General features: G+C 58.5%; 1 protein-coding gene and 1 long non-coding RNA gene across 3 annotated transcripts in view; both read left to right on the top strand.

Annotated features, from left to right (window-relative positions):
• The window catches only part of LOC142820464 (uncharacterized), a 30,922-nt gene extending 22,660 nt beyond the window's left edge, over window positions 1-8,262 (top strand). Inside the window, exon 4 of the long non-coding RNA XR_012897700.1 lies at window positions 4,248-8,262. This is a non-coding gene — a long non-coding RNA (uncharacterized LOC142820464). The remainder of the gene's footprint in view (window positions 1-4,247) is intronic.
• Window positions 8,263-8,506: 244 nt separating this feature from the next.
• RNF26 (ring finger protein 26) lies at window positions 8,507-15,314 on the top strand. Of its 2 annotated transcripts, none has more exons than XM_075909365.1 (2): window positions 8,507-8,659; window positions 9,664-15,314. In XM_075909365.1, the coding sequence occupies exon 2, from the start codon at window positions 9,699-9,701 to the stop codon at window positions 11,196-11,198; it is 1,500 nt and encodes a 499-aa protein (XP_075765480.1). In that variant the 5' UTR covers window positions 8,507-8,659; window positions 9,664-9,698; the 3' UTR covers window positions 11,199-15,314. The 2 variants fall into 2 exon arrangements, with proteins under 2 accessions (XP_075765480.1, XP_075765481.1); XM_075909366.1 differs by lacking the exon at window positions 8,507-8,659 and adding an exon at window positions 9,494-9,513.
• The last annotated feature ends 5,092 nt before the right edge of the window (window positions 15,315-20,406 follow it).

Raw genomic sequence — 20,406 nt, 5'->3', positions numbered from 1 at the left:
CCTGGGACTCAGTGTTACACCAATGGCCTGGCACCATGTTGTGGGGGGGGGGGAGGGGTGTTCTTCTATAGATGAGACCCAGATACCCGGCTCTTTAAGGCAAGGCTTCTCCTGAGCCCTTCTATTGCCCGCTGCCTCCAGGGATCTCAGGGCTGGAGCATCATCTCCATTTTACAGCTGGGAAAACTGAGGCAGGAAAGGGTGACTCCCCACTCCCCCATCACACAATGAGCTCAGGGCTCCTGATTCCACCGCCCGTGTAGCCCAGCTCTTAGTGAAGCCTCAGCCGCAGACAACCAGCCCGCAGCAAGATGCTGAGCAGCAGCCACCTTCTACCCCCAGAGGTGGCTGCATTTCAGCGGCAGGAGCCGTCTCTTTGCCCCTGCCCTCGCCATGCCCTTGTGGGCTGGGACTCAGGCTCCCACACGGCTGGGGCGATGAGATGCTCTGTGTAGGGGCTAAAACCAGCTGCTCGCCCATCTGCCCAGAGAGTCCCAATTCCCGCCGCGCCTCTGGGGCTCAGCTGGAGCTGCTGTGAGCTGGGGGCCCCGCAATCCGTCCCCTTGCCAGTGGAGCTCTGGGTGTGTTTTGCAAATGACTCCTAATGCGGTGAGGGGGGGCGACGTGTTCGCCCTGGCGGGAACACGCAGCGATGAGTTCCGAGCATTCCCGTGGGCCGCTGTCCCCGCGTTAACGCTGTGCCGGGCGCACGGGGTGTATCCAGAGGGGAGGGCGCAGGGCGTGAACGCAGCGGTCGATGTCTTTTCCCAGGCAAATCAGCATGACCTGCAGCAAGGGGCTAGCCCAGCCTGCAATACCAAAAGCTGGCTCAGCCACCTCGGGCAGGGCTGGGAGAGAACGGAGGCGACCCCAAGGAAGGGCTGGGGGGTTCCAGGCAGAGGCAATGCCGTCAGCGTGTAGCCACAGGGCTTCCGGGAGGTGGCGAGCCGCGCGTCATGCAGCCCTCGCCAGAGGGATTCCCGGCCGCTGCGGATAGGGGAGTACAGTCACTGCTTTGTGCCAGCCGCTCCTTCTCGCTGCGATAAACCAGTCCAGCGCCCCGGGCTCCCTGCCCTAGAGCAGCCCCCACCCCCTCTCCCGTAGGGGTGACGGCCCCCCTGTGGAGGAGGGAGGGGTCAGCGCATGTCCAAGCAGCCCCGGGCTGCCTCCCTTGCCGGTGGAAAGACAGGTGGAATCGGACCGCAGGAGCTAAGAGCCAGCTGGCTGGGAGCTAAGGCTGCAGAGCCGGCGTGTTAGTCTCTGGAAGGGATCTCAGGGCCCCCAGATGGGACAGTGCATCCCCCCTCCCCCAGGGCTGTGGGCGGGAGACAGCCACACAGGAGCAAGGCAGAGTGAGCAGAGCGTCCACACTGGCTCCCAGGAGAACAAGGCAACGAGGAGGGGAAAGAAGAGGAGGGGAACAGGTGCAGCCAGGGATGAGCTGCTGTGTCATCCCAGGACAGCTCGTTCCCCACTTCCCCAGCCCAGGGTCTGAACAAAGCGGAGCATGAAACCCACAGAGGCTGCCTCTGATTTGTGGAGAAATTAGAAACCCAAACATGACCAGGAAGGCGCAGAATGTCTCTGTATCCTGTTCCCCGTGGGGAGCCCGGCACCCAGAGTGGGTGCACTCCAGGAGGGAGGGAGGTGGGGAGGGCACGCCGGTGTAGACACATGCATCCCCAAAGAGGACCACAGGCAGGAAGGGAGGGTGCACAGACCGGGGAAAGAGGGTGAAAGCCGGAACCTGAGACAGAGAGGGGGAGGAGGAGAGTAGAGGATCCAGAGGGACATGGGGGAAAGAGGGTGGCTTTTGCTACTCCAATAATTAAGACAATGAACCTGAAAGTGACCAATGTTAAAAAGTGCTCAGGTGTTAACTCTGGGCTGTTTGGGTTTGTTCGGGGACTGGCAGACTCCCTGGGCAAACAGCAGCCCGGACTAGTGAGTGGGTAACTTGTCGTAACCAAGACACAGTCTCCTGGGACAGGGTAGTTTTGCCCACAGCGCCTGTGTGCCTCGAACTTGTGAGGCGTTCTGACCGAACCGTAGCAGGGCTGTGATTGGACGCAGAGGGAGCACATGATTCTCACGGTCACTGTTGTGTGCAATCGGTGTGCACCTCGTGTCACGTGCCCTGGCTTTACGTGCGTGTCACGTTAGCGACACCGGTAGGAAAAAACCGTACGCGTGTGGAAACCCGCAGAATCTGGCAACCCTGTGTGTGGGCAATGGTGAACCAAAGGTGGCTCCAGCTAATGGGCCGCATGGCTTATCCTCCCCCTCCTCCCCGAGCCAGAGGAAGTCAGAGCCTTTCTAAAATAGCCCCTTTCCCCTTTCAGATGGCAAACTCCAGCCACCCGGAGTCACTGCCCCTGGGTAAACAGAGGCACCGGTAGAGGTGGCGGGACCTGCCTCAAGGTCACGCAACAGCAGAGCCCAGGAGTCCTGTCTCCCTGCTATAACCGCTAGCACGTCCCCAAGGCGAGGGAACCGGGGAGCCTCCCCCCCCCCAGGCCTTAAGCTGCCTCTCAGCTGCCGGGCACGCTTGGCCAGCCTACTGCAGAGCAGCTCCCAGGCTGAAGAGCTGCAGCCCCGGGATTGCTCATACCCAGGAGAGCAGCCAGCTCCGTGGATAACTTTCCCATGGCTCATGCCGCACGCTGCTTTCGCCTTCCTTAAAAAGCCTTGAGCTCCAGGTCTCACACGCTGCCCCGGAGCCTGGAATGCATCTCCTGGGGAGGCCCAGGATCGGCTTGCCGTCTGCTTTGCAATCTCATACCCGGCAGTGGGGAGGAGGGGAGCCCTGCGTTGGGAACCAGGCCTGGAATGTCCGCCCGGTCCCTTGGGGCGAGCCTCTGGCACAGCCAGGGTGGCATGGGGCTTATTTTGGATACTGGGGAATCAAAGTAAAAATAGCCCTCCCAACAGCCAACGCCAAGCCTCGGCTGCCAGCCCCAGAGACTGGGGGCTCTTGTGACGGCGGGAGGAGCTGGAAGTGGGCCAGACGCGTAGTGCTTGTGACGAGAAGCAGATAAGGTTGGCTAGAGCCAGGCAGCCGGCAACGTGCAAGCCCCTCCCCCCCGCCCCGGCTCTGTAAATACATCTCAGCCCCCACCTGCTGCTATTCCAGCGCTGGGTCCTCCACACAGATCAGACAGGGCACCTCACTTCTCACCCACAGCCCCCCTGCGGTTCCATTCCTGGCCTCCCACCCCCGACCTCACGGGTCTTCTCGCTTGTCTGGGCAGTTGCTGCCGGCTGGCTTCTGCAGCCAGCACCAAGCTCTCCTGTGACGAGGCTGAGAACCCACTCCACTCCTGTCACTTGTGATCCCCACCAGCATGCCCGAGGCACAAGGGCGGCGAGTCAGCCCCCCAGCGCTGCCCCGAGTCTGCCACCCTCCCCCTTCCTCCTGAGCGGAGCATCACCCTTTAGGCGAGGCGACCGAGAAAGTGCAGCACACAGCTGGGGTGACAGTACCCCTGTGATGGGCTGGGCGTGAGAACCAGTGGTGCAGCGAGGGAAGGGGGGGGGGGCGTTGTGCCCAGGTGCCAAGCTAGGGGGGCACCAATTTAATCCCCCTTTCCTCCCCCTGTCATCCCTCGGCTCGCCTGCTCCTCCTCCGTCTGCCGCCGGCGGCTGGAGCCTCCTCCCTGCCTCTCTGCCCCCAGCCCGACCCTCCTCCATCTCCACCGGCAGGTTAGTGCGTGCGGGGGCCTGGCCTCAACCTGGAGGGGGTGCAGGAAGACGTGGTACAAGCTCCCCCTCCCCCCCGGAGGATCAGGCTCAGCTGTGCACTGGCGGTGGGGGGGACACACAAATTTTGCCTTTGCCCTCGGGCGCATAACGCTTCCGGTGAGAACCTGAACAGAACAGAATGCCAGTGGGTCACCAAGCCCTGGCATTTACCCACTGGCTCTTCCCAGTGCTGCCAACAGGCGAGGTGGGGGGGCAAAGAGGGGCCTGGTGATTTAAAGGGGTCCACACTGCAGCAGCATTCCGAGCCCTGGGCCTTTTAAATCACCGCTGGAGCCCTGCTCCGGGCAGCACTGAGGTCTGCCAAGCCCCCAGCTCCACCCCTTCCTCCCAAGGCCCCGCCTTCTTCCGGGGGACAGAGCTGAGCCCCCCAATGCTCGGGGCCTGGTGAAGTCTATTGCCAGCCCCGGTTCTGCCCCAGTCGGATGTGGGATCATATGTGGCCCTCGCTGCGCTGCAAACCCAGCTTCTCCTCTGTCACCTCGCAGGCCTCTGCGTGCTGCTCTGTGCGCCCCCCCTCAACACCACCAGCCCGCAGTCCAGCGGATAAGGCAGCCCCCGCTCCTGCTTCAGCTGGTCCCAGTGGCCGAACAGAGGTGGATCGGGAACCCGCAGAGTCCTTTCCCCACCCAGCAGGTTCTCAGACACTGATCCAAGAGGAGAGAGGCCTCCGCTGCAGCGCCCCGCCACACGACCGTTCTCCCTACCGGTTTCATCGCTTGGTCACTGACTACAAGGAGCCCTGCACGTCCCTCCCTCTCCCGTAGCAGAACACCTGGCTCCCTTCATCCCCAGACACATCCTCCTGCACCGACTGGCTCTACAGGGGCTGAAAATAGTCCCAAGCGCAGGGGAACGGCAGCCGCTGGAAACCTGCCTGTGGGATCCACAGGCCAGTGCGAGGCTGCGCACCACAGGGCAGAGCTGGTGTCACTTTCCGGTGTTCCTAGAAGGAGAAACATCACCAACGAGAGGCACAGATTGAGTCGTTATCCAGAGGACAGTCCTGTCGCCAGCTGCCCTCAGATGGCAGGGGGTTCAGGCCATAGTGCCAGCTGCCAAAGCTGATCTCCTTTCTTTGTGTGCACCAGCAAAGTTTCCCATCCCCCCCCCCGCCCTGCTGAATGCTTTCTAAACTCACGCCAGTGCCGGCCGAGCTCCTGAACAGCCCCTTGTACAATAACGAACCAGCGTGGCCCGCCCTCGGGAGCACCCCCTCCCACCACAGAAAGCAGCGACGAGCCTTATTTTTAGATTTGCTCTCCCAAATCTTGGAGCGTTTGTACGGATGGGGAAACTGACGTGTGAGGAGAGGATGTAACCTGTGCCAAGATCCATCGGCGTGTCAGCCACACAGCTGGGCTCAGAACCCAACCCTAACTCCTAGACCTGTGATAACCATTGGACTATCCTCCTTGCCCTTTGATTAGCAGCCCAGTGAGGCGCAGGTGAACCGGCAACGGGGCGAGACAAAGCTACCGTGGGCTGCGTTGCTCTCTGGCTGCTTTGCACCAGCATCGTGCAGAGCCTCTAATCCTCAGCTGATGCTACAGGAGCAGGGCTTGTCAGAGCTCAAGGCAAGGGGAGCAAAGGCAGGACAGCATGCTAACAAGCAGCCCTGAGAGCAGGGCATCTGGTTTTAGCAGCTGGCCTAATCAATTCTGTTAAATCTCCCAGAGAGCCGGGGCTTTAGAGAAAGGGCACCTGCATAAACAGAGTACAAACATCTCCTCCTCATGGAAACTCCCAACCCTAGCATTGCCACGGGACAGCCCAGGCAGCACAGGGGTGAAAATCACGAGGTTGGCGGAGTGACAGGGACAGCTGCTAGAGGTGGACGTTTGCCCTTGCAGGCCAAAACTGAAGCCGGGCCTAGAAGATTGTTCTAGCACCAGACATTAAGGTCACAATTAACCCCTTTGTTTCCCCCTAAAATGCCCCCTCCTCCCCGACATGGTGTGCAGAAGGGAGGGGCAAGGAATTCAGGGGCGAGAGGTGAAGCATGTGGAGAGACCATGCAAAATGTTGCAACACCCGGATTTCCTCTCCTCCCCTGCTCCTGGCAGCTGTATTCCAAGATTTGTTGTTTTTTGCCAGCAGGATTTTGCAGGACATGAGCGGATGCTTCTGTAGTCTGGGCTGGTTGGTCACCATCAGAAGCTGACCCCAATCACAGACATTTGGAGGGAGCGTGGCCAGCATCAGTTTGTGTGTGTTAAAAAGAAGAATTCCTTCTTGAGCTGAAGGCGATGACAAGCAAAGCAATGTTAACGTCGGCCCTGCTTGCTGCTTAACCCCCACCCCTAGTAAGAAGCTAAATTTGTTAGAGGCAGAGGGCTGAGAATTGGGAAATCGGTCCCATTAGAATTTGTACTGCACCTGCCGGATGATAAGGCATCAAGGACATCCTGCTGCTGCCTTTTCCGGTACTATCAGGGGCACCTCTTCTGTGACACTGGCAAATTACGACGATTACGTGTCCTGTCGTGATCTGTGGCTGGGGACCCCAGGACAGGTTGGGGGAAGGTATCTCTCAATAATGAGCAGCTGCCCTTGTCTTGGGGGAAGTAAAAGGGGGTTCTGGGGTAGAAATAAATGAGCGTCTGCCTTTCTTCTCAAGCAGGGAATAAAAGGAGAGCCAGAGGAATGCGGGGGAGGCCCCGTTCCCTTCCCTTGTGGGGGGAGGTTTCCAGGGCCATAGAGGGGGAGACATGACCCAGGAATGGCAGAGAGCACTGTTACGCTTCTCCAGACAGCCAAGGCTATGAATTACCTTTTTGCCACTTGCCTCCAACATAGGGGGAAGGGGGGGGTGCTAGTCCTTGTCCATGCCAGCTGGATGTTAGCACCAAGTGCTCGCACCCGCTCCTCTGGGTTAAACTAGCCTTCCTTTGCCCGGTTGGCTGACAATCCACACAGCGCAGCCCATGACTCCTTTCCCGGTGTCCCCTTGTGGTGGAGAAGCATAGAAATCCTCTATTTCCAAAGAACAATGTACCCCAGTTTCCTAATTTCCCCTCAGCCCACCCTGCCTGAATCACACACAGCACTTGAGTTCAGTGATAAAGCAAAAGGAAATTGAGTTAAGAAAGAACACAGATGCAAACACAAACCAGGAATAAATGGTTACATTTAACGCAACATCCATTACACTAAAATGTAAACATCTTTAGACAGGGAGAGACTTTTTAGCTAGGTTCTCTCTAATAGCTTCAACCAAGCTTGGTGGAGACCCGCTTTTTCCCAAAACAAACTCACGGGCGCTTTATACTTTCCGGGGTGCAGGATCCCAGGTGGTTTTCTCCCAAAGACACAAGATCAGACCTTTGATGTCCACCTGAACATCAGGCTGTCCTCCACACCGGCTATTTACCTGTTCCTGTTAATTACCTCGTTTTTGAAGATTCCACAATCCTTTATTCACAGTGGGCCTCCGCAGGCTGACTATAAAATACTTTACTTAAATATAAACAGACAGTGTTCTTATAGGCCCTAGGATATTAGAGAGACTAGGTGGGTGAGATGATAGTTTTCACTGGACTGATTTCTGTTGGTGAGAGAGAATCTTGTGAGCTTACACAGATCTCTTCCTCAGGTCTGGGAAAGGAACTCCCTGCGTCACAGCAAAATGTAAGATGGAACAGAGTGTTTAGAACATGTCATTAGCACACATTGTAAGGGACCACAAAAAGTACCAATCCTTTTCCTGAAAGGAAACCTGCACAACACTTCCACAAGATGAGCCCGAAAGCTTAAATTCATTACTCAGCTGAATGCCAAAAAACAAAACAAAACAAACAACCAAAAAAACCCACCCCCTCAAAAAAAATCCAAAAACCCAAAACCAAAACAGCCCACTATGGAATGAACACAAACTCTGGATTTATGGCTTATTACAACCCTCTGTACCACCACTAAGCTATCTTATTGTCCTATGACTGCTGCAGGGGTTTTAACAAGCCACTTCACCTTGAATAAGATTACAAAGAGTGGGACTGTCCAGCTTGGAAAAGAGAAAATTAGGGAAAGAGATGGGGGAAGGGGGAGTATGATTGAGGGATATGAAATCATAGCAAGTGTGAAGCATGGTCCCTCTAATTTTTTCCATCCATGTGCAGAATACGTTTTTGTAATGTGCACCGAGACATGTGTCGATGTGCACCACCAATAGAAACAGCTGCTGCTGGTTGTGGGCGTTTTGCTAATCAGCTGGGTGGCATTTGAATCTCTCCTGGACGGCCGCTGGAGCACTCGGCTTACAGGGAAAGTGGATAAGGATGGGCTATTTACCCCTTCACGCAACACAGGGATGGGCGTAGGAGGGGTCACCCTACAGAATGACTAAGCAGCTGGCACAAGGCACACACTGGAGTCAATGCTTCTTCCCACCACCTGTGGAACTCCTCGCAGCAGGAGGTGGGATGTGCTAAGCACACATGGGGGGGGGGGCATTGGCCGCAAGCCTGTGATTGGCTATTGGCCAGGGTGCCAGGGGCTGCCAGAGATGGGGTGGGGGCAGGTCCCTGGCAGAGTGGGGAGGGGGCGGGGCCGTGAGACCAACTGCACTGTTGCCAGGGTTACAGCCCCCCCCCCCGGCAGGACACGGTCCCTTTAAATCCTCAGCCCAGAGCCGGGTCTTCACTTCTCCCGCCCACAGGGAGCCAGACTCGGCCAATCAAAGGAGCCGCCGGGCTAATGGCCACGCCCCACCCGCCGGAACGTGAACCGCCGAGTCCTTCAAACAGCCCAATCACAGCGCGAAGGGGGAGGATCCCCGCCTCCCATTGGCCGGCGGCCAGCCTCGCCCACTCAAGATGGTGGCGCCCAGCCGAGGCGAGGCAGCCTCGGGCCGCGGATAAGGCCCAGCCCCCCGCGGGGGGGAACGAGCCGGGGTCCCCGGGTGAGGCGCGGCTTAACCCCCCCCCCGTGGAGGGATGGTATCGCCCAGCCGGGAGTCCCGCGTCCTCCGCGCAAGGGGAACCCCGGGGGGCGCTTAAAGGAGCCGCAAGACAGGGAGCCCCCCCCCCCGGGACACTGAGCCCCTCCCCCGCCAGCAGCCCTGCCCCACGGAGCCAAAGGACCCCCCCGGGTCATTTCACCCCCCCCCCCGGGCCATTTCACACCCCCTCCCCCGGGCCATTTCACCCCCCCCCACGGGTCATTTCACCCCCCCCCCATGAGAGATTTCACCCCCCCCACGGGCCATTTCACCCCCCCCGGGCCATTTCACCCCCCCCCCACGGGCCATTTCACCCCCCCCCCCCACGGGCCATTTCACCCCCCCTCCCATGAGAGATTTCACCCCCCCCCACGGGCCATTTCACACCCCCTCCCACGGGCCATTTCACACCCCCTCCCACGGGCCATTTCACCCCCCCCCCACGGGCCATTTCACCCCCCCCCCCACGGGCCATTTCACCCCCCTCCCACGAGAGATTTCACCCCCCCCCCCACGGGCCATTTCACATCCCCCCCCCACGGGCCATTTCACCCCCCCCCCCGGGCGATTTCACATCCCCCTCCCATGGGCCATTTCACCCCCCCACCCATGAGAGATTTCACCCCCCCCCCACGGGCCATTTCACCCCCCCCCCCCCCCACGGGCGATTTTACATCCTCCCCACTCATGGGCGATTTCAGCCCCCCCCCCCACTCATGGGCGATTTCACCCCCACACCCTGATGGGACCCCTGTCTGACACCTCTCCCCCCTGGTAGAAAGGGACCCCCCCCACCAGGGCCTTGACATACCAAGGTAACCCCCCCCAGCACAGTAAGGCAGCAGAGGAATCCCCCTGCCCCGCATGACAGGGCCTTCCCCATTCCCTGGGAACCAGCCCTGCCCCCTCCCTCCACTGTTCCAGTCAAAGGCTGACTCTTCTCTCCTCCAATCCGCCTGCTCTAGTTCGCACTGGGACCGCCCTCGTCAGGGCCCGAGCCATGGATCTGGTGTTCCTGGTCATCAACGGCGTAGGGATGGGCTTGGATTTCCTGGGGTTCCTGCTCGATGTGAACTTCTTCCTGGTCTCCACCTTGGTCTCCACGCTGGTCTGGCTCATTATGTTCATCTACAACCTGCCCAACGCGCTGGTGGCGGGCGTGATGCACTGCTGGAACGGGACCTTGTTCTCCATGCTGTACCTGGTGGAGGCGCTGTGCTGCCTGGCGTTGGGCTCGGTGCAGACTGTCACCGGCCTGTTCCGAGGCTTCTGCTCCGGCCTGGAGAGTCTGAAAGTGGTCGGGCACCTGTTCTCACACGTAGGCCTGAGAAGCAAAGAATTCGTGCACCGAGGGCTCTGGAATGTGGTTGGCTCTGGCCAGTCGCTCCTGAGGCAGGTGTGCGAAGTGTTTACCATCATCATGAGCCTCCTGGCTTATTTTGTGAACAGCCTCATCAACATCTGCCTGATCGGCACCCAGAATCTGGTGCTGATCCTGTGGGACTCCATCGTCACTCCTTTCCTGAGAGTCACAGATCTTCTAGCTGCCTTGCTCGCTCACATGTCTAGCAGTGCCATTGCCATGTGCATTCTCCTGTGGTCACCCTGCCAGCTGGCATTCGAACTCTTGGTGTCCATGAGCAAACTCCTGGTTAATGTCTTCTTCCTGAATCTCTATGGCCTATTGTTGCTGGCCCTCCTCGTCACAGTCAGCACCTTCGTCCTCAACCCTGAGCTGATGAGGACACTGGCAGACCACGTGTCGGGATACTTGAACACCTTGCCTTCATACCACCGCCTGCGGAGGGACATCTGGCGCCTCTATCAGGTTGTGCTCTTGACGCTGGGGATGGTGGTGAGCTCCCAGGCTTGGCGCAGGGTTGCAGACTGGAGTCTCCAAATGGCCAATTGGAGTGGAGGAGGCAGAGCAACAAACCAGCAGGCCAACCTAATGCTGCAAGATGCAGAGGCCAACCAAGGCAGGCCAGGGGCGGCGGCAGCCATTCATAGACCAGTTGCTCATCAGGGAAGAGCAGGGCTGCTTGGAGCCAATCAGCAGGGTGTAGGGGCTGCTCGTCAGGGGCAACAGCTGGCAGGCAGAGGACATGGGGACCAACATGATACGAACGTTGAGCAGGGATCAAATGCGCAAGCAGCCTCTGGTCGATATGCTACAGCAGGGCCGCGCCTCCTGCCTCCAGGCGAAGGGCCCAGCACATCACGAGCCAAAGCTGTGAGGAAAGAGCAGCTGAACGCTTTAGAGGAGGACAGCGAGGATGTTGCTCCGGAGAATGACCCTTGGATGCTCTTGAAAGAACAAGAAGAACGTAAAAAATGTGTCATTTGTCAGGACCAAACCAAAACCGTCTTGCTCCTGCCCTGCAGGCACTTGTGCCTCTGTGAAGAGTGCACCGAAATCCTACTGCAGCAGGCCATCTACCAGCGCAACTGCCCACTCTGCCGGCAGATGATACTGCAGACGCTAAACGTGTACCTGTGAGGTCGGGGTGTCACATAACTGATATTTCACTGGGCTTTCCCGGTGTGCCAGCCAGCACAAGAGAGTCCTGGGATCCTGGCTTCACAGTGGTGGTACTTTCGGTGCCAGGTACCCAGGAGCAGCTCAGCACTTTCTATGCCACCTGGAGTTTTCCAAAGAACCAGCAATGACACTGAAACAGAGAGAACCATAGAAGCTTTGTGTCATGAATATTGTGGTGTCACTCGCTTGTCGCTGCTGCTGGAAAGCACAAAGCCGATCCCAGCAACAGAGTGAAAGGTTTTGGCAGCTGAACAGCAGCCTGGACTTTTGCCTGAGAGCAGAATCTGCCTCGGGTGGTGCATCACACCGAGTCTCCAAAGCAGGGCTTGAAAAAAGCTCCAGACACTTCCTAGCTGAAGTCTGCTGTGAAAGATGGTAGCAGCGCCCTGGTAAGATGCTCCGATGTTAGCAAAGAGCAAATTCTGGGATTCCAGCCCTGCTATTAGGAGCAAGGGAGGGCTTTTGTGGCAGGCTTGGCTAGCGACTGCCTGAAAATCTTGGCATTTCTCCACTTCTCTCAACTATTGAAAAGGAGCTGCTCTTCCCCTCCTGCTTTCTTGTAGGAGGGCAGGAAGGGAGTTGAATGGCTGAGAGCCTGCAACAGAGTGAAATTAACAAGACTGTGGCCAGTTTCACTGTCGATTTCACTCTGGATTCCCAAACTCAAAGGCCCAGACTCTTAGATGCCTAAATATCTTTAACGGCTGTCAATTTCCATGGGCATTAGACACGTAAATACTTTGGAAGACCTGGGCTACAGCTTCTATCCCATGGGCAAGTGCATCTTTCAAGCCTGATCCAAAAGACTGGCTAGTGCTCTCCGTAGCCAGAGGCCCGTCTGGTTTGCGGCTGCAGAAACACACCCTGTGAAACTTTTCATCATTCCTTCACAGTATCTTGGACCCTGGTGCCGTCTGGGGTCTTTGTTTTTCCTTTTTGCCCTTCAAAAGCTGGTTATGCAGGGGGAAAATTTACTAGGCTGTAGGATTTTTCCAGCTTATTTCCCCCAATTCTCTCAGGGCCACATCTCCTTGAGAGAGAGACAAGTTAGAAGCCAAATGTTGCTACCGGGGAGAACACAAATTCTTCCCAGTTTAACTTACGTAGAGTTAAGTCAGCACCTCATTGAGTACACTGGCACACAATTAGCACAGATCACCTATGCAAAAGAACACATTCCAGATTCCTCGCACAGTTCTTTTGGGGGAGGGAAGGTTGAGTGGGGGGGAAAGGAAGGCTGGCTCTGTTTTCTCTTTGAAGGTAGTTTCTTCACATGAATGTAGTGCTGTCTTAACAGCCCTGAAAATGGAAGGCCTCCATGTATCCACAGAACAGGTCCAGCTTAGGCAGCAGCAATGCTAGCGTCCACATCTCATGTACCTCCTTCCACACTCAGAGTCCCCTTTAAAAGGGACTTGATTCTCCGTGGCCTACTCAACCCATAGTCTTTACTGAGACTGCTCTAGAGCCATCCCGCTGTAACCACTGTCTCCTGGTCTGGGGTGGGATCGAAGGAGAGATCTCTGACGGGGGAAGTGCCAGATCCCTCTGAGACATGCAGACCCTGGGGAGCAAGTTTTTCTATGTGTGATGAAGCTATAATTGCACATATAGGGTTGTAATTTAGCGTGGGATTATATTGGTGTTGTTTTACCGACGGTCTGAAATGTGAAATGTATCACGAGAGCTTCTTTGCTTATGCACCGTCCCCCTCCGGGAAGCTCAGCAGTAATCTCTGGATTGGGAAGTCTGGAAGGACTGTCAGCATTTGGCCAGTCAGTGTAATTCCAAGAGATCAGTGAGCTGACAAATAGGGTATTGGAACTAAAACCCTCTCGTGTTCCCGGATGCTTGAGAGGGGTTATCAGAGTCCCAGAACCAATTTAATCCTAAGTGCTTACATTGTATCGAGCCCCTGGACCGCAAGACAGGAGGCCGGGGGATGTGTATGTTCTCTCTCAAGCTATTCAATAATTAATAGCTGGTCTCACCCCAAATGGAGCAGTGTACTAAGGCCAGAGAGCACTGGGGGAGGATCGAATGAATTTGTTTACATTGCAGAATTCCGCTGTCATAGCGAGGTTCAGGCGAGGCTGTGTGACTGGAGCCGAGTCGTTAAAAGCACTTTGTGGGATGGTGTTACAGACGCAGGGTGAAGCGCCGGCTCTACCGACGCCAGTGGGAAAATTCTCTTTGGCTTCGTGGGGCTCAGGATTGGGCCCTGGTTTCTGTGGGGTATTATAATACGGGGTGGTCCCGGCAGGCCGGGCAGAACCAAACAATGCTACCAAAGACGGGCACTGACCTGCATGTAGGAAGACATGTTATTGGGGCGAATGACATTCTCTGGGAGGCTGCTGCGGGCGTAGGTGGAGAACGGCCGTGCTTTAGAATAGAGGTGCACCTGGCAGACACGGGTGAAGGGGGAGAGGCAGAAGGGCCCAGCCTCGAAAGCTACCAGGGAGCAGCGCTGCCAGGGGCCCCCGGAGACATGGAATGAGGCAGCTTTCAACTTTCTGATCAATTTAAAAAAAAAAAATCCTCGACAAGCATTTGAAGTGTGGTGCTGCTGGCAGGAGGATGAAAAATTTCCTTCTCTGCCCCTTCTGGGCTGCTGATGCTTAAAATCGAGGGGGATGGCAGCAAGATGGCATGAGTTATGTTCTGCCCGTCCTGGTAAGCCACACAGCCCCAGGGGCCGTGTGCACCGTGCCTGTTCCGACACACAGCCGGGCTTGGAAGCCTTGAGTGTAAAATCTTTCACGTTGCTGTTTTTCTAAGAAGTTTCTCCCCCCCCTCCCCACCCGCTTCGGTGTCTTTCCCTTCGTTGGGCCAGGCCCTTTTGTTTTCCGCTTTGCCTGCATTTGCAGACACTACAGGGGGATGTTGCCGTTTGAAGGAGAATTGTTTATTTCCTTCGAGGTCCCCTGGAAGTGCTCTTATTGACTCTTCGTTTCTCCATAAGCCTCCTCCAACACCACGAGAGCATCTCAGAGTGCGGCGGGATAGGGCTGTGGGGCTGGGCCGAAGCCCTCTGCCGACGGGCATGCTGACTCAGCCACCCGGGTTCTGGTGGTTTCAGGCCTTTCAGAAATTGACGGGAGGGGAGGCAAAGTTTGTACCAAATAACAAAGGGGGGAGTAGTGGCTGATGCTTAAAATCAAGGGGGATGGCAGCAAGATGGCATAAGATATGTTCTGCCCTTCCTGGTAAGCCACACAGCCCCAGGGGCCGTGTGCACCGTCCTAGGCTGTCGGAGCGGTGCAGTGTCTGCAGCTGTGCGTAACGCTTTCCACCTGTCCAAGGCTATTCCGCTCCTTCCTCCCCATCGGCGTTGGACGCTGGAGGCAGCCAAGAGGCCTGTGCAGCCAACCCGGCCCCCTTTGTAAAGTTAGCCAGAGCCTCCCACTTTGTGCCTTCTTGAAAAACTGGCTCCCGCCCAGATGCTCTTTGGCTGCCCCGCTGCAGGGGTTTATTTTGGGCGGTGGCTTTTCTAACACTGGCCCCGGAGGGAGAGTTTTGTATCCAGCATTCTGGGGGGTTCTCTTCCCAGAGCTCACTGCTGCTTCCCTTCCTACCCGCTCGTGTTTGATGTTTGAAACGACGGTCTCTCTGCCTTTGGGGGCTGTGGTTTGCTGTCCAGAAAAGCTGCGTGTTCGAAGGTTAACTCTTTGCACTAGGAGCCCGACTCTGCACATTAAAGTCTCCTTTGCAAAAACCAAACTGCCCGCGGCCCCGTTCTTGGAGCGCACGGATTGGGGGGAGAGCACTTCCCCAAAGGGGCGCTGGCGGTGGGGAAGTAAAATCCCGTTTAAAATGTGAACTCGTTAAACGATAAGTGGTTCATGGCCCCTCGTGGGCCGGCGTAGGTGGGGGCTGCTCTGGCTGGGCAGGGTGGTGCTTACTGCGTCTTCCAGCCCTAATTGGTGTCGGGCTTCATTTCCGCTCATCTCTGGACCACTGGAAAAGGGGGAGAGCCTCGCAGCCAGAATTCCCAGGCAGACTCCGCAGGGAACCCGCAGCTTTAGCGGGAGCACGGTGAGGAGAAACTGCAAGGGCGAAGAACAGCGCAGGATGCAGTGGGGGTGGGCCGGGAGAGGGCTGCAGGGAGCATGCTCCGATCCTGCACACAACCAGAGAGGGCATGTCGAGGTGGGGGGCATGTGCTCTTGTGCAGAACCAAGGAGGGGGTGAAGGGAGCACAGCGGGGGGGGGGGTGTTCTCAGGCCCCGTGCAGATCTGGGGAGGGTGTGACAGGAGTGTGATCCAGTGGAACACACAGTTAAATTCCAACTGGGGTGCACGAGAGCAGCCACGGCTGCCATTGATCTTAGCGCCCTCCTGCATAGGGATGTTCAATATCAGTTAATGGAATAGTCGATTAACCTCATGAATTCTTATGGGTTCCTCGACTATTCTAGAGTCCCTGGGGCGGGGCTGGCCCCACTCCCAGGGAGCCCCCTGCCACCATGCACTCCTGCCTCCCTGTCAGGGGTGCCAGGTGGGAGCTGGTCTGCGCGGGGAGCCAGTTTAAAAGCCAGCTCCCCTCTGGTGGTGGTGGGCGCCTGGCGACGCTCTCCCTGCCCTGCCGATGCTCTGCAGCCGGCCTCGCGGAGGGAAGTGATTTTTTGGCTAAGATTCCAGCCCATTAAGGCTCGTTAGTACCCGCCGCAGCAGAAAGCTGGGTTCGGAGGCCGGCTCTCCCCCCGGGAGCCATCAGGCCGGTGGTTTTCTTTACTCCCTGGCTGTTACAGCAGGCAATTAGCAGAAAAATGCAACTGTGCGTTCCCCCAGTCCGGGCGGATTGCAGGGTTATCGATACCTGCACTCACCCTTTTCCCTTCATAACTCACTAAGTGGCAGCTCCTGGACTCGCTGTTCAGGCGGCCGTGACGAAGGCACCCGGGTCAGCACGGCTAGTGGAATATTCCTGGGCCCAGAGCTGGAGCGCAGGCCAGCCCAGCGGTGCGGAGGTGACTCGGCCCTGTCATTCCTCTGTGCAAATCCCAGCCAGCTCTCCCCTGCCCTGTGGGGGCAGTAAGAGCCAAGCTAGCTGGGGGGTTTGTGCCCCTTCTCGCCCCCACTGCCGACCCCAGCCTGGGCAGGCAAAGCTAGGGACGGCGATGGGCCATGGTGCAGCTTAGCTCAGTTCCAGAGCCTGCCTGGCGCAGAGGCGACGTACATAAGAACATAAGAACAGCCGTACTGGGTCAGACCAAAGGTCCATCTAGCCCAGTAGCCTGTCTGCCGACAGTGGCCAGCACCAGGTGCCCCAGAGAGGGTGGACTGAAGACAATGATCAAGCGATTTGTCTCCTGCCATCCTTCTCCAGCCTTTGACAAACAGAGGCCAAGGACACCATTTTATCCCCTGGCTAATAGCCTTTTATGGACCTAACCGCCATGAAATTATCTAGCTTCTCTTTAAACTCTATTATAGTCCTGGCCTTCACAGCCTCCTCTGGCAAGGAGTTCCACAGGTTGACTACATGCCAGGCGACTCCCGTCTCATCTGCTGGCCTGGCAGCCGCAGCCCAAGCAGGCTCCGGTGCTGGCTCCATGGCTCCAAGGGGAGATGAAGTGGAGAGAAGGGAGCTAAGCTGGGAGGGGAGACACCCCCCTGGCTGGACCACATGTGGAAGTTTGAGGCTGGGGAACCGGACGCCTCCGCTTGCCCAGCCTGGAGCCTAGCAGAGCTGCCTGGAGCCTGCGTGCAGAGAGGGGCCTGGGTTGTGTGAGTGTGGAGAGAGGGAGAGGCTGGAGAGCGGAGGAGGCAGCTTGGTGGTACGGACCAGGGGACTCAGTGGGATCAGCCTTGGGCCGCTGGCCAGTCCCTGGCTCCATGCATGGACTGAGTTTCACTGGTCTCAGCCCGGCTCCTGGCTTGCACATCACAGAGCCACCCTCTCCTGGCACCAGCAGTCTGGAGGGGCAAGAAGGGACTAGTATGGCCCTGCGGCCTCTCGCACCAGGGCCTGACCACGTGGTCTCTTGCAGCTCCGGTCTCCGTTCTCAAGCAGGAGGTAGCAATTACATGCAGACTCCGTCTGGCCCAGCTGCCGCTCTTCTTGCTCCCACCCTCTGGGCAGGAGCCCCTCTCTCTAGCAGCTGCTGCCTTGTCTGGGCAGGGTGCCCTGGGGCCTAACCGTGGCCCCAGCTCTGACGAGATGGCGATTTCCATGCTCACGCTGCGCCCGACAGCCAGGGGCGCGGGGTGGGCAGACACGTCCACCTGCTCCCCGTCCTGCTGCCGTTCGTTCAGCGGGGAGGCCGCTAATGATGTGGGGGCAGCAGATGCCAAATGGCAGCTGGACCGTTGCAGTCTGGGCCCGAGGCGTAGGGAACGGGGGGGGGGGGGGGGGGATGTGCTCAGGACTGTGTGGGTGGAAGCCTCTTGGGTGGCGCCCTCGGGCATCCAGGACAAGGCTCCGTCAGCTGCTGCTGGGCCAGAACGAAGAGCCCCGGCCCAGCCCGCATCAGCTCCGGGGAGCCGGATCCAACAGCTGGGTCGGACACACGGCCGCCCTGCCGCAAAGGGCCAAAGCAGCCCCTTATGGACAAACTGGGACGTGCCGGCTCAGGTCCAGCATCCGCAGCGAAGGCCCATGTCTGCTTGGGGCTGGGGGGGCATGTCTGCTTGGGGCTGGGGGGGCATGTCTGCTTGGGGCTGGGGGGCCCATGTCTGCTTGGGGCTGGGGGGGCCCATGTCTGCTTGGGGCTGGGGGGGAGGAGCTGTTGCGGGGCCGAGAGAGGACTCATCCCAGCTGCAAGTCACCTGTTTTGGGGGTCTCAGCCAGGTGTCAAGGGGTCGTGGCCACCCCTCTCCATATTGCTCGGGGGAAGGGGCATTTCCAGCGAGGGGAAAGGGGACTCAGGCGACCCCACTATGAACCACTGCGTCAGGGGCTTCCCCGTCCTTCCGGTTTGCCCCCCCAACCCAGGAAGCCCGGGTCCCTCCTCCGCAGCCCCCCCAACACGGCAGCTGGGCTCTGCTCCAGAAGAGGCTTGTCCATCGCTGAAAGCCAGCAGCGCCTGCTATTGATCTGTGGCTCCATTTAGCCCCCTGGCGGCTCCGCTTACGGAAACAGATCAAACCCACGCAGCTGTACGTCCATGCTGTCCTCTGGCCACTTCCAGGAAGGAGATGCGGCTGCCAGAGGTTTCCGATCTCCGGGGCTCTGGCTAACCAGCCCCAGCCTAGGTTCTTGGGAGCCTGCAGCGAACACCCAGCAGCCTCCTAACCCTCTGCTGCAGCCACAGAGCCGGCCGGAGAGAGGGGCAGACCATGTCCTCAGGGCTGTGGGTAGCACCCATTGCCATCACATCTGGTAAATACCCACTGCAGCACCTGCCAGCCTAGGCTCTCAAAGCACCCACTGAGTCCCAGAGTGCCCCTCCTTCTTCCTGCAGTGCATTATCCCCATTTTACACACGGGGAGACTGAGGCAGAGAGCTGTTCATGCCCAGGTTACATGGCAAGTTAGTGGATGAAGTGGGACTAGCAGTCCTGAACTCTACTCTCCAGCTCTTACCACTAGACCCCACTCTCTGCCAGAGCCAGGCCTCCCCCTGTCCACTCCACTTGCTCTAACTACTAGACTGCACTGCACTCCAGCAACCTAGATCAGACACAGCCAGTGGGAGGGTCCATGGCCCTGGGAGCACTGAACGCTCTGGGGAAGGGAGGGTACCTGGCAGCTCCCTTGCAGCTCTGGGAGGTCAGATCATCTTAAATGAGCATGAACCCGGAGCGGGGGAGCCCCATGTGGGCAGAGCTGTGAAGTCTCCACCCCCAGGACTCTAGGATCTCTGGTTAGAGAGCTCCCCAGCTGGTGCATGACCCATGCCCATGTGGGCACTCGGGTCCGGAGCGCCCGTCCTGGGGTCCAGCCAGGGTTTGCAAGCACAGCCACTGAGTTGGGGTGTCCCGCACGAGAGCTGAGAGGTGCTGGGCTCCCGTCTGCCAGCGAGAGCTGCAGGGCTCAGGCCCCCAGCTGAAAGCAGCTGGAGTCGGCCGCTCATAGGCACTAACGAGCCCGGGGCTTTCCCGAGTACCGCCTCTCCCAGGGGCTAAGGGGAATATGGGGCTGGGATTCCTCCCACCATGTCTCTGGGGACCCCTCTGGCCATCCCTCGCTCCGGCCGCAGCTTCCCAGCCCCTCACACAGCCCTCGACTGGAGCCCGTCTGTCCGAGGCCGTCGCCCTGCCGGCCTCAGCCCCGAGCTGCAGGAGACGCCCCTCCGGGGGAGAGGGGAGAGCTGGCTCCCTGGCCCGCTCCCGCCGCAGGCCCGGTGGGCACCCATGAACTGAGACCTGCCCCGCTCGTTCCACAGGAGCCACTGAGCAGCCCTGGGAAGAGCGGCTCCCGGCCAGGCCTGGCCACTGGCTCCTTTCACAGCAGCAGCCAGGCAGGGCGGCTCCAGGCCTGGGGGGGGCGCAGGCGCTGAAGTCAGACTGGCGCTCTCGCTAATGCGGGGAGTCTTTCCCTGCTCTCAGGGCCCCGTGGCTAAGGCCTCTGGGCTCCCTTCCCAGGGGGCCAATGCAGGACGCCCCAGACCTGCCGGGCCGCCCCACCAGCAGTCGGCTGCAGGGACTCGAACAAGCAGCAATTCCTGCGTCTCTCGGACAGACACCAGCCAGGTGGGGCCCTGGGCACTGCTGTAAGATCCCACACAGCCCACACCAGGCCTGAAGGGGTTAAGGTGGCCAGATGGGCTAGTTACCCACCCAGGCTGCACCAAGGAGCAGGGATTCATTGGGGAGGAGACTGAGCTGGAGAGGAAGAGGAGGGGTTGAAGTCTCTCAGGGTGAGGTTGGTTGGACCCTACCAGGGCTAAAGCTGTAGGCGTCGGGGCTGTGCAGACCCTGCCTGCTTGTCATAGGGTCCCTGGACCAGGCTCCCCGGCCCGCTGCTGGCCCGGGCCATGCAGGAGACGCTGCCTGAGAGACTTTGAGAACATGCTCCAGGCCCGTGCGGGGAAACTACAGTGACCTGGTTGGGGAGCTGTCATGATGGGGGTGAGCCAGCAGCCTGGGGACTAAGGGGTTAACTCTCCCTCAGCCAGGTGGAGTGGCCAACAGGAATGTAGGTAGGAATTTCAAACTGGAACAAAGGAATTTGGGGGGGGTTCCCTCCTTTGTCTTTGGGGGCAGTTTTCTCTCCAGT

The sequence above is a fragment of the Pelodiscus sinensis genome, chromosome 26 (assembly GCF_049634645.1).
Source record: "Pelodiscus sinensis isolate JC-2024 chromosome 26, ASM4963464v1, whole genome shotgun sequence".
NCBI classification, from domain to species: domain Eukaryota; kingdom Metazoa; phylum Chordata; order Testudines; family Trionychidae; genus Pelodiscus; species Pelodiscus sinensis.
The sequence above is the reverse complement of the archived record's forward strand: the minus strand, read 5'-3'. Positions and strand labels throughout refer to the sequence as shown.

Coding starts and splice junctions, on each gene's coding strand:
- RNF26 (XM_075909365.1), top strand. CDS start 9,699: ATGGATCTGGTGTTCCTGGTCATCAACGGCGTAGGGATGGGCTTGGAT.